Genomic DNA, 13,629 nt, shown 5'->3' on the forward strand with positions numbered 1-13,629 from the left:
AGGTTGTTTGCTTGCTCGCTGCTCGGGGTCAAACAATCTCTCTATAACAGTTTGGCTAGTTGCGGGTCAAGATGGCACCACTCAAATTAACTCAAACCTTGAAGAATAAGAAACTCAACTCTAACCCCTTCGCTCTTCAAACTTACTCTAGCTTGAACCAAAATGTTTCTCAACTAAACAACCTACGAAAGCTTCTATATAAGGTTACAACTTGATACACTACTATAATGGACTCAAACCCAATGATGGAAACATTCAAAGTCAAAAGTCACAACTTGTTAGGAAACGCGGTCACATTGGGAAGTGGGAACCAATTCACGTTGAAAAGAGCAATTTAATATGACGGTGTTAGGGAATTAAAATGTTAATCTAATTGTGTTTTATATTAGAGAGCGTGGAATAAAATATTAAAGAAAAGGAATAAGTTTATTGTATTGTACTAAGATAGAGTAAAACCTAGCCTAAGCTGAGACGTATGCATTCAACTCTAGTACAGCTATTGGCTAATGGAACAACTATCCAACATTCTCTCAATCCCTAAAAATGTGATTGCAGAGAATCAGACCTTATAACCATTTACATTTAGGCACTGAGCCAGGTCAAACAAAAGGAAGAAAAAATCATAACAATATGTAATGTACAACTGCAAAACAATCAATTATATCAGGATCATCACAATATGGTGCCTAATAACCAAATATGCAGGAACATACAATAAGCAATAACACTTAGCCTGCCCCTTGGATGACTCATCAAAGCTCGACTCGAAGATACCCTGAATAAAATTGGTAATCAAGTGTTAGATTGACAAACCTCAAGTTGGCACAAATATCGTAAACAAGAACTGGACACAACTCCCTCCCTGCACCAACTATGCCTCAATCCCAAGTAAGTTGAGTTGGCAATATGAACCCTCACAGACCATGTTGCTCCATTTCAGCTCATATCATACCCCAATATTATACCAAAAGCAAAAAGTGAACACAAAAATAAGTACTAGAAATTCTCTACAGTTTCTACAGCATGCATAAGTCTAGCATATAAATCTTGGACAGAACCCTCTCCCTACACCACTCTCCAAAAAATCATGTCAGTAACAAATGGTAGAGATTGTTAGACTTGGAAATGGTAAAGTGAAAATCATGGTATGAGGAATGAGAACCAAGCAAGATAGCATCACTATTTTCTTGTTGCAAGAAACAACAATGCTTGATCTGAATCTAATGTCTTTATATTTTTTATCAGCAAATGTTAATCCTAGACTTCAAGAAATGCAGACAAAATTGTAACTTCATCCAAAAAATCAATGAGAAGCTTGGCTAGAGTAGTGCTAAGATATTACCAAATTCCATCAATTCTGTCCGCAATCATCTTCCCTTGCCCTGGAATAAGACCTGAAGTATTGAGAGACTTGAATGCATGACCTGCAGGACAGAAGCAAATTTTTAAGTTCGCTAAACATTACATATTTCTTCCAAAATTTTCAAAGATTTGTATCTATACCTTTTTCTTGGTCAGCTTCCTCTTCATTTATCAACCGTTCAGATTCAGAATCTATATTAATTGTAAGTTGATCCGCAGATCCCTTCCGCAAAGTTCGGACATGAGCAGCTGATGTAACTGAAGAAGAGGCTAAATTCTTACTAACTGGTACCTGCAACAACAAGAATGTAGCAGGTTAGAATGCTTTGCACAAACATTTTCTTCCCAGTTTATAGAAAAAATGTTAAGTCAGAACACTAAAAGTGCAGTCCAGTCCACGAAGCATCTCATGTTCATGCATGGTCCTGTGAAGGGCTGACCCCAAAGGGGTGTAATATAGACAGTCTACCCTAACGCGAGCATTAGTTTTTTATTGCACGGCTCGAACCCATGATGTATAGGTCACATGAAGACAACTTTTATTGTTGCTCTAAGCTTCCCATTCTCAAGTCATAACACTACACTCATATTTGTTTGTAAAATACAAGCAAATATCAATTTTACAATAGCATATAGATACAGAGAGGTTAAAGAATTTATATCAGATCCTATCATCACCACAGCTACTTTGAGAGGGCAACAAGCAACCACTCAGCGCTTGAGAGCTCCTTGAGTAAAATGACCAAAAGAGAGAAGTTTGCATTGGAAAATAAACGGAAGTGATTTAGGCAGCGAGATTTCTGTTGGATACACCAATGTTACCTAACATGTGGTCTGCTTTGGTTCATTTTAAGAAAACAAGTTATAAAGTTCACTATTTAACCTAAAATATCATTCACTAAAGGTTCTTTATATCTTTTATCAATGTATATTAAGAAACCTTGGTTAGGTTTTTAAATATTTAATTATAGAGTGTGTTAACGTCTTCTTAAGTACTCCCTCCTTTTCAATTTGTTTGTCCTATTTAGACTTGGTACGATGTTTAAGAAAGTAAAGAAGACTTTTGAATCATGTGGTCTAAAATTAAAGCTATGTCAATGTACCAAAATGCCCTTTAAACTTGTGGTCTTAAAAAATGCCATTTAGATAGTTGAAATTAAGGAGTTGTTAAAAAAAGGAAAGGGTCATTCTTTTTGAAGCGGACTAAAAAGCAAAGTAGGTCAAACAAATTGAAACAGAGGGAGTACTATTATTTATACTTTTAAACTGCAATAGAGAAGGCTCCAAATAAATATAGAATCATTTTCAGAACAGCAGGTTGCTATTCACGGATCGCCAGGGATTAGTAAATCAAGGTAACTGTAGGGTACACATACATATAATGCATAATCAAAGACACGAATTGCACATATGTTAAACTCTCTTCCTGTAATCCAACTTTGACTCATGGTCAAGGCCTAAATCAACAAAAATATTGTCACCTTCTTACACATAAGTGAAGCAGAGGGTGTTTTTGAAGGTATCTGATGACCATATCATTTTGGACAAGTCAAAAAAAGCAATCTCAAAGGCACAAACACTAAATCATCAGAATGCAAAAGCAACATAGATGGCTCATATTTCCCCACCCTAACTTATATGAGATGGAGAAAATTTGGTCAGGACCGTGCTAAAGAGGTTATTTAGTCAGTAGAAAATGGCACATCAAAATATCTTGATGGCCAGAAGGTCAATTGAATTGGTCGCATTTTGTTTAACCTTGTCTTAGGGATGCCACTTGGGCATTTCATGGTGGCCTAAGTAAATCAAGTTATTTGCATACTTAGTGCGATTATCACTTTTATGCATTTTCTAATTTATCTTGCATTACAATTGTATTTTTGATGACCCATCTTGCATTACATTATATATCACCAATAATTTACTATATCTTGCCATTCAGTTTTTCCAAAAGGAACCAGATTTTTTTGACAGTTAAAAGAACAAAGGAATTAAAGCATTGATTAATTATTATGCATTCGTCAAAAGATCTTTTTTTAATCAATTTTTCTTTTTTTAATCAATTTTTCAAAAGACTTTTAATCTCGGCCTCTTTAGGTATACTCGAGCAGATGTATCCTTAGAGAAAAAGAATAAAAGGGCAAGCCAACTAAAAGATGACATTGCTAAGGAATAACACATAACTGACCAGCAAAGGCCGTGAAAGAGATATTGAAAGAAGGCAATGTAATGACTTATACTGAAAAAGGAATGCAATGTATTGCAATCAAAATTACCACATCTTGAACCTCAGATATCTCTGACTGAGTAGGCAAGGAAGCTGCTTCGAAGATGCCTCTTTCCTGGTTGATCTCAAGTGGTGTAACATTAAGTTGATTAGAATTTTCAAGTGACTTAACCTTACTCGACAAGTCCTCGACAACCTTTTGGGTACCATGTAATTCAGCAAGCAGTTCCTCTGTTTTGGCTTTCAAATTTTCAGATTCCAAGACTTTGGCAACAATCAGCTTATCAAGCACTGGTAAAAACCCTGTCACCGGAGTCTCTTTCTGGAGATTAACCAAATTATTACTACCAAGCTTCTGTATAATATTTTCTAAGCCAATTGTGAATTCTAACAACTCATCCTTCATCTTTGTGTAGTCCTCCTCATCTCTAATGTACTCTTCAACTTCCTCCTTCAAATTCTCAATTTGCAGCATCTGTTTCTCAAGGCTTGATTGTAGTTCTTTTTTCTCACGAGACAGTGAGCTCATCTGGAGCTGCAATCTTGGGAAAGAATCAACTACATAAAAGAGCCTCCTAACATCGGGCGACTCATAGGCCTCTGCATCTCCCACATCAGGCCCCATGAGTGTTTCAATCTCATTCAGTTTATCGAAAAGAGATCTCATATGAGATGCTGAGAGAGTTAAGTCTTCAGCCTCTGAAAGAATAGTATCAAAACTGGCCATGAGAAAACTACTATAGCCACAGCCAACATAACATTTTCATAATTTAAGGGGGAGGGGGGGGGGGGGAGGACTTAGTAAACACAATGTGCACCTTGATAATTCAGTGAAGCTTTAGCATTGAGAGACAAAAGTTCAGCTTCTTTCTCCTTGATATTATCCTCTTTTGCCTGATAATCCTCTAATTTAAGCTTCATCTGATTGCAAAGATCATTTAATTCTTCTAGATTAGTCTCCAGATGGGAGATCCTCTCTTGGTGGATCTCCTTTTCTTCCAAGACTTCCACACAAGTATTATTGCTTTCTTCCAATTTAACCTGCAAATCTTTAATAGTACCAACCATCACATCCATCACAGTTTTGAACTGTTCAGTAAGATGGTGGCTCTGTCTAGCTGCCAATAGCAGCTTCTCAGCAGTCTTTGCGGACTGGCTGCTATCAAGCTCCAAGTGATGATTTACTATAGCATCTTCACCAAAATTTGCAAATTGTTCGGGTGAGGTTTCCTTCAACTTCTCCAGGTCAAAGTTGGAGCCAAGTTCAGAAAATCTACTTTGAGTTAAAGCCAGTTCATTAGTTGCATCCTTAAAAGCAGAAAGTAGAACTTTAAGATCCCTTTCCAACGACTGTATAGTATTTTCCTGCGCTAGCCTACCAGAATCTGCATCTCTGACCTTTTGCTTCAGAGATTCTGTCAGTTGAATCATGGGTAGAGCTTTGCTTTTTGTTAACTCTAGTTTTTTAAGTATGGCTTTGATCAAATCATCCATCAATGCAGAGTAACATCCAATGTTCTCAGCAAGAATCTTGTTTCTCAATTGGAATCCATCCACAATTTTCCCAAGATGCAATGTTACACTGTCACCATCAGTTGCATTTGGTTCACCACTGGCTACTTCCTCGTTTAGAGCATCATTAACAACAGATAATACTGAAGGAATTGAGAAAGATGAGTCATCCTACAAAAAGAACACAGCAGAGAGGTAAGAGAAGATACATCAAGAACATGCAGATCACCTGATCATATTACAAGTATAGGTAACATAAGTATATCCATACAGGCACAAGTTTTCCTATAAATAACTCAATGTAATACCAATTGCTTGTCAACTGCAAAATTCGGAAAAAAAAGCTATTCTAATGACTGAACGAGCAAGCACGGGACAAGTGCATGTGTAACTGATCTGAAGCAGATAAGAATTAAGATCAAAATGGCCTACAAGTCGCCAGCAAGGTGTTCATAAGTAAAGAAAAAAAAAAGCAAGCAGGCATTCCACCAGCAAATGGAACAAGTAATATACTGAAATTAAGACGACATATATATACAACAACAACAACAACAAACCCAGTATAGTCCCACCATGTGGGGTCTGGGGAGGGTAGAGTGTACGCAGACCTAACCCCTACCTTGAAAGGTAGGGCGGCTGTTTCCGAAAGACCCTCGGCTCAAGAGAGGAAAGCAAGATAAAAGGTCAGATAGGGACAAGCATATCGAAAACAAGATGAAAACAAGAAATAACAAAAGTGAGAAAGTCATGATAGAATAGTACGGAAAGAAAGAGGCATTTACTACTATAAATAAATAATATAATCAAAGTACAATGGCCCCGCACCTATATATATGTATATATATTACAATTTACGAGTTGTATAATGAATAAACCATCATGAATTAATCTACCTCACAAAACGGAGATAAGATGACTACAGCTATTTAGATAAACTCAAAATTGCCCAACTACTTCAGACTTTAGACATATTTCAGGTAGGTTATTTTCTCACAAAAGAAACCACACCATAAACCAAAACTTTCAAGCAGTAAGGTTTGTGACAGGGAGGTGGAAGATTACTCAAAGAAAAAAGCAAGAACTAGGAACAAAGGAAGAGGACGAAGAGAATGCAATGAGGCTATCACATGATTACCTTAGTAGGAGAATCTGGTAGCACTTCAGTATCTACTTCAGAAAAAGAATCCCAGATTTCTTTAAGAAGAAGATCCATGTCTTTCAGGCTCTCAAACTTTTCCTCAAAAGCTTTTCGGAGAGAGGAAAACAAATCCTCATCTCTCAGAAGTAACTGAAGACGGCTAAGATGGGTAGAGATCTCCAGAACTTTAGTTTCTACGCTGCCCTGAGACCCAGCCAATTCTTGCATGCAGGCATCTACCTTAGAAGTCAGAATTACAATTTCCTCTTCTGCATTCTTCTTATCATTAATAAGATTGGAAATTTTGTTTTCTGAATTCAGCAAAGCATCTTCTAGTGACTTTACAGTAATGAAAGCATCACTTAGCTTACTGTTTTGGATATCAGCTTCCCCTTTGAGCTTGTTTAACTCATTCTCTAGATCAACTCTACCAACTTGTGCCCTGTTATTTTCCTCAGTAAGCAGAGATATGTTTTTTTCTGCCTGAACTAGTGCGTCCTCAAGGGATTGTATATTTTCATCTACCATCTTTAGTTTGTTAGTATGGAAAAAGAATTCCTCCTTGATTTTCTGTAGCTCAGACTCAGCAGCATCTTTACCAAGTAAAGCTTCTTCTTTCTCATTCTTTAGTACTAAAACATTCTTCTCTGCCAGGGACAAAGCATCCTCAATGGATTTTCTATCCACGAACACATTCTCAAACTCAACAGTTTTAGCAGAAGCTTCTTCCATTGCTTTCTCTAATTCTTTCTCAACTAATTCCTTAGCAGCTTCTAACTCACTTTTGTCCTCCAGGAGTTGTGAGATCTTGTTCTCCGCAGCAGATAATGCATCTTCAAGGGATTTAATGGTTTTCTGGACCTCCAACAATTTGCTGGCTAAAGAACTGGCTTCATTTTTTACTCGCCCCAACTCCTGCTCCACCTCCATATTTGCAGTTTGGCTTTCACTTAAGTATCCTGAAATCCATTTGACCTTTTCTATGGGATCTTGAAAACCCAAGTCAGCGGGAAGAACAATACCATCAAGTGACTCGATAACCTTTTGAAGCATGTTATTCCTTTCCACTAAGAACTGCTCAAGTTGATCCCTTTGATCCTTCATAGCAACAAGATCAGCCTCTAGTTGAGGGATACGGTCCATCTCTAGCTTATCAATCTGCAAGTGTTGGTCATTAGATAGAGATTCTTGCAGATGCAAATCTGACTTCAGCTTCTCTATTTCAGCACTCTTCTCATCCAATGCTCCTTTCAATTTTTCTCGTTCTTGGACAAGCCCTTTGCCTTTTTTAACTGCCATAGACAACTTTTCCCTAAGTAAGGAAACCTTGTCCTCATATTGTTCGAGATTCTTCTCCAGAGATTCCTTTTCTTCCTTTAAAGCACAAAGTTCCTCAGTAACCTTGACTGAATGGTTTGACAATCTATTCAACTCTGCTTTATCTGACACCTCTTCTGTAAGCATTTGATCATATAGCCTCAATTCCATATCCCTGATGTACAAATTGCTCTGGATCTGTTCAAAGGACTCAAATTGATGCTTATAGGATTCAAGAGAGGCACTACTTTCTTCTTTTATATTTTCGACACATTTATTAAAGAGTACAGTCATGTCAGATTGGCTTTGATACACCAATTCGTGATCATGTGTGTTGATCTTAGAAGCCTCTAGCAGCATACTGATGATTCTACCCTTATCCATAGTAGCCTGATGCTCTTTCTGGGCAAGAACTGCATATTTATGATTTAAATCCTCCAGTTCCCCTTGAAGATAGCTTTTATCTTGTGCTTCTACCACAAGAAAAGCAATAAGCTGACCAATCTCATTATTTGCGGCCTCTTTTGCTGCTCCTATCTGCTCATGTAATATTCTTACTTCTTCTTTAGCCAGACTAAATGATTCCAGGAGCCAAGCAACCCGCGCATCAGGTGAATATGATAGTACGGGCTGGGGGAAATCAAATAATGACAAGGAATCTGCCATTCTTTGGAATTGCAAAGATGTCTCATTCAATGCATTCATCTCATCTGCAAGCCACTTGACTTTCTCAATTGTATCTGTTGACTGAAATTGTTCACTTCCAGTGGCCTTGGACAATATTTCTTCACATTTTTGAAGTATCATCTCCTTTTGAATGAGAGCTTCCTGCAGTGAAGCAGCTAAATTTTCGCTTCTCCCCAGTAAATCCTTTGTTTGTTCTGCAGCTTCAAGACTATTCGACTTTTCTTGCAACTCAATTCGATACCTCTCCAGTTCACTAGTTTTCTCAGACAGTGACTGCTTCAAAGCATCACGCTGCTGAACTAACGCCTTTCCTTTTGTGACAGCCAAGCTAAGCTTCTCTTTTATATTAGCATACCTTGTTCTCTCCTGTTCAATTTCAGCATTCAGCTTTGTGATTTCAGCATTTGCATTCTCAATCAACAATTTATGCTTATTAAGTTCCTCAGACAGTTTTCCATTTTCATCACTTAAAAAGCTCAGATGTTGGTTTAGATTCACTTCTCTTTTTCTAAATTCAGCCAATGTATCACGTACAACCACCAACACCCCCATTTCATCCTGCATATTGTGGTCTGGTGCAACTTCAGTCAAGCTCCATCGAAGTTGGTCAACTTCGGAAAGGAAAACGTTATACTTCTCAACTAAGAATGAGATCCTATTCTTGACATGATACATTTTTCCTGTTACTGACTCATCAGAGAATTCTTCTTGAGGAACCGCTGAAGCAAGAGAAGCTAAGATCTCATTAGCAATCTCTGTTATATGATGCTCCTTCTCAAGTTGAACCCCAGACAAGTGAGCAGAATTTTCTTGTTCTGAGTTTAAATTAGAAAGAGCAACATCTCGTTCCATTGAAAACTCAGAAACCTTTGAATTGAGGGCATCAATTTCTTGATTCTTCATATGTATCATGTCATTAAGTTCTCTGATTCTGCTCTCAGCCTGAACACGCTCATCCAGAACTTCTTTAAGAAACTTGGAGACATTTGTTACCACCTCATGTAGTGAGGCACCAGAGGCCAAATCCCTGACTCCTGCTTCACTATGGTGAAGATTCTCAACTAACTCACTGTCATCCTTATTTAGCAGTGATCGACTATCAATCAGATCCTTCAATTGATTGTTTAGGCGAGTAAGTTCATACATAGATGCTGCTCTTTCTTCCTGCACATAGAGCCTCAGATGAGCAAATAAATATCATTGAATATAGCAGTATTTATGGGAAACTACCTTAAATAAAACCAACCTCAGCTTCTCGAGCAATCCGATCTTTTTCAGCAACACTGTCATTTAGCATTTTGCGCAAGTGTTCTACCTCAGCTTTCCAGTCCAGATCATGCGCTCCATTGCTCAATCCTTCCAGTTGACTATCCTGTGCATCATTGCTCTCCTCGACATACTGCGGAGTTTCAGGACTTTCTATGACATCAGGGCAATCAACAAACATATCCTCCCTTCCCCCATCTTCTGCCATTCTTGTATCTTTTGTATCATTCTCTACATTCTCTGCTGCAGCCACTGAAACCCCACCGTTTAGATCTGCAGCATCCACCTGAAAAGATTTTGTCCAAGACAAGCTCTAAGGATATTCATTTACAAAACTAACATATGAGCTATCAAGTTACTAAAAAGTAATTGGAACGAACATGAAAACGATAAGAAAATAGTCAAGGTTTTAAATACAGAAGAACCAAGACTAAACTTAAGATGCAAATTCCACGCAAGCAAATATGACTGTACAGTTTTATCTTGCCATTCCTTTACCTCAATATTTAGACACTTCAAGTAGAATAATTTCATATCCTCCACCAAGTATTCTCTAATATATAGGAACTAAGCACATAATTCAATTAAGAACCCAATCCCATTTGGGGGGAAAAAATAAAGCTATGGAGATATGGAGTGGAGTGAGTAATTGCGAAAAAAAGCTTTCAAAATGGAAGGCTCAATATCTCTCTTTGGAGAAAGGACAATTCTGATAAACAGCATCTTGGATGCTCCACACACTTTTGTTATGTCCTTGTTTTCACAACCAGCAAAGGAGATTGGATTCATTACGAAGAATTTTTTTGTGGCAAGGATGTAAGGAGGCCAAAGCTTTAATCTTGTTAACTGGGAAGCAGTTATGTCCAACAAAAAACACAGGTGGCCTAGGGATCAAAAATTTGAAATCACATAATAAAAGCTACTATGGAAATGGCTTTGGAAGTTCAACACAGAAGAGAGTGCTTTATGGAAGAGGGTGATCATCCACAAATATGGGCAGCAAGACCAATCGATCACTCCTCCACTAACCTCTACCTGTGGAACAAACATTTGGAAGACTGTTTGGAAGCTCTGGGAGGAGTATGCCCTAAACATTAGATTCACAGTTGGGAATGGAACTATGGAAGAAGAATTTCCTTTTGGTGTGACATTTGGTTAAGGCATGGTCCTCTAAAAGATTTATTCCCAGACTTATTTTGCCTAACAACTTCACCTGAATCTTCAATAGAGGGGATGTGGAGCTCACAGGGCCGCAATCTCTCCTTCACAAGACTCCTAAATGATTGGGAGATTGGTAGGCTAGCTGAAATGCTACAGAGTTTGGAGACTTTCCATGGTACCAGCAATGCAGAAGATACAGCTACTGTGGCAATTATTCCTGTCCTTAGCAGGAGGATTTACTTGGGTGATGCCAAATCATACCAGGGACTTCCTATGGTACTGGAATGATATCAATACAGGAAATGGTGGAGGATGACCCCAGCATGTGTATGGTGGACAGGGGCAGATCTATGTAGAAGGGAAAGGGTTCCAGGCAACCGGACACCTCAGTTGAAATTTTGTATATATGTTCCTGGATTGTCCTTGATCCAACCGAAGTGTATATTTGTATATATATGTATAAGCAAATGTATAAATATTAACCATGGCACCCAAAGAAACAATGAGCCTTATGGTTCCAGTAGTTAAAGCTCAAGTTTAATACCTTGGGGACGCAAGATCGAGTCCTGTTTGGTCAATTTCATTGAAACTGTTTTATCCTTTTGCAGCAAATTTATTGTTAAAAAATTTTGGATAAGAAGAGTAGAACCCTAGAACTCTTCTAACTAAAACCTTGTCAAAGTAGCTTGGCAGCCGGAGCTTCCAAAATCCTGGATCCGCCTTTGCTGGTGGACAACATGCACAGAAAGAATTAAGCTTAACTGTTTTTTTTTTTGTCTTTCAAATTCTGGTACAAAGAGAATAAGTTTTAGGAAGCTATTTTTGGTACATGAACAAGTATAGAAAACAATACTAAAGCAAAGTAGAGAAAAGGACACATTAAATCACCGACACAAAAAGCATCAAGATACAAAATTAAAATAGGCAAATTTCAACCTGATTAAGAGCAGCTGGTTCTACAGAAACTGGAACTTCCCCTCCATCTACAACCCCACGTGAACCATCATTTTCATCAGACGTGGAACCATCTCTGACCTTGTCTGCATCATGATTTTTTGACATTGCATGCCCCAATCTCCCAAATCCAGCTTCTATTTTTCCTTTCAAGAAACAAAAAAATCAATCTTTCTTGGCACCCGTATCGATATGTGCCTTAAGAAGTGGAAAAAATCAATCTTTCTTGGCACCCATATCGATATATGCTTAAAGAAGTGAAAAAGAATTAATCTTTCTTGACACCCATATAAGTATATTTCCGAGAAAGTGAATTCTTTGTTGGTAGCAGTACAGAAAAAGTAAATGGTAAATGTTTCAATTAGAGTTGAATAAAGAAATGAAGCGGAATTATGATGTAAGATGAGAAAATGATAACAAACCTAGGGAAATGGTGATGAAACTACAATTTACCTAATTGGAAGGGGGATTTTTGTTGGGTTTCTTGAGTTGTGTTCGATATGATTAGAATTGAAGAAGAAGATGGTGTGTGTGGATCTTGAATTTTGTAGTTGTGTAAATCACGTGAGCGATTGCAATTTTGTATTCTACTACTGTTTCCGATGTTGATATAACGACGTCTTCGTATGCCTCAAGACCCGAAAGTGCCACTTGTTACTTGATACTTTTACGAGTTGAGAAGATTGCCTCGGCCTTACCAAACTAACGGACTTTGGGAGAACTTAAAAATCAGGCTAAAGCATCTTAATCAATATTTCCTCTATTCAACCATAATTGTCAATTATTGACTTAGTATAAGAATTAAGAAATAGTAAATGATAATGATAATTTTATCATATCATCTTTAATAAATATAAGTGATTTAAACATTGACAAATAGATAATATTTAATAGCAAGGATAAAATAGTCACATCATAATAGATTATTCATTGATTTTATAAACTGAACAAGTATTATTGGACATTCCAAAATAGTATAATGGATAAATAAAGATGGACGGAGAAAGTACAAATAATAGGGGTAAAATATACATTTCTCTTAAATTGGAAGAATGTGGGATTTAGCCTCGTGATATTTTTCAACAAAGAAATATGAAAATCATATGAAAACCTGTCAAACTAGGTGGTAAATGTTGGGTTATGGTTCATGTTCCAACCAAAACTAGGTGGCAAACTAGGTTCTTCGTGTTTAGCAATTGTTGTGAGTCATTTAAGAGATTATTTGTAATTCTCTTATTGTTATAGTAAAGCAATTCGGATCTTAACAATCTCGTGGCTATTACCTTCGATTTGAAGGATTTTTTCCATGTTAGATTTGATATTCTTTATTTTCTTTATTATTGGATTTACGTCTTTCCGTCATAACAAGTGTTATTAGAGACTTGATTGTCTATAAAGGATTTATCGATGGAAGGAAATATGAGCAAAATGGTATGTTTAAATGGGAGTAGCTACAACATATAGAAAAGCAAGATAAAAGATCTATTGTTCGGGAAGAAGCTGCATCTTTTCATTTTTGTTGCTCATAAACCTGAGACTGTGACTAATGAGAATTGAAATTTTGAGCACCAACAAGTATGTGGATATATAAGGCAATGGAATGAAGATAATGTTCGCAACCATATTGTGAATGAGACATATGCTAGAACATTGTGGAAAAAGTTAAACGACAGTTCACACTTCAAAAACTGACAATAACATTTTTTTCTTGTTAAAGCAATTGATGACCTTTAAATACAAGTAGGACAGTCTTATTTTTTTATCACATAAATGATTTTCAAGATGTTCTTGATCAGCTGTCAGGAATGAGTGTCAATTTTGATGATGAAATATAAGGACTTGGGCTTCTTAATAATCTACCAGATTCTTGGGAAACTCTTCGTAGAAGTGAGATCAGAGCTGGAAAATTCATTAAGTTTGGGAGGAAGTCTACGAGTCAGTGTACAATTTGTATAAAGTCTTACTACTCGTAGAAGAGAGTCGTAGGGTCAGGGAGAATTCCTGT

At 37.2% G+C, this 13,629-nt stretch overlaps 1 protein-coding gene across 3 annotated transcripts; it reads right to left on the reverse strand.

Annotated features, from left to right (window-relative positions):
• Positions 1-373: 373 nt before the first annotated feature.
• On the reverse strand, positions 374-12,309 carry LOC129880426 (trans-Golgi network-localized SYP41-interacting protein 1). Of its 3 annotated transcripts, none has more exons than XM_055954459.1 (9): positions 12,078-12,309; positions 11,607-11,761; positions 9,490-9,795; positions 6,237-9,407; positions 4,408-5,272; positions 3,639-4,288; positions 1,504-1,654; positions 1,343-1,424; positions 374-775 (listed from the first exon to the last, which is right to left on the reverse strand). In XM_055954459.1, the coding sequence occupies exons 2-9, from the start codon at positions 11,730-11,732 to the stop codon at positions 673-675; spliced, it is 5,454 nt and encodes a 1,817-aa protein (XP_055810434.1). In that variant the 5' UTR covers positions 11,733-11,761; positions 12,078-12,309; the 3' UTR covers positions 374-672. The 3 variants fall into 3 exon arrangements, with proteins under 3 accessions (XP_055810434.1, XP_055810433.1, XP_055810432.1); XM_055954458.1 differs by having other exon boundaries at positions 11,607-11,770; XM_055954457.1 differs by having other exon boundaries at positions 11,607-12,309.
• Positions 12,310-13,629: the final 1,320 nt, after the last annotated feature.

Source organism: Solanum dulcamara, chromosome 2 (genome assembly GCF_947179165.1).
Source record: "Solanum dulcamara chromosome 2, daSolDulc1.2, whole genome shotgun sequence".
Classification (NCBI taxonomy): Eukaryota; Viridiplantae; Streptophyta; class Magnoliopsida; order Solanales; family Solanaceae; genus Solanum; species Solanum dulcamara.

Bases quoted from the DNA above. Each gene is read 5' to 3' on its own strand.
- LOC129880426 (XM_055954459.1), bottom strand. From the start codon at position 11,732: ATGTCAAAAAATCATGATGCAGACAAGGTCAGAGATGGTTCCACGTCT. The intron at 9,796-11,606 runs GTTGAAATTTGC...AAATCTTTTCAG, and splicing joins AACCAGCTGCTCTTAATCAG to GTGGATGCTGCAGATCTAAA. The intron at 1,425-1,503 runs GTATAGATACAA...TCTGTCCTGCAG, and splicing joins GGAAGCTGACCAAGAAAAAG to GTCATGCATTCAAGTCTCTC.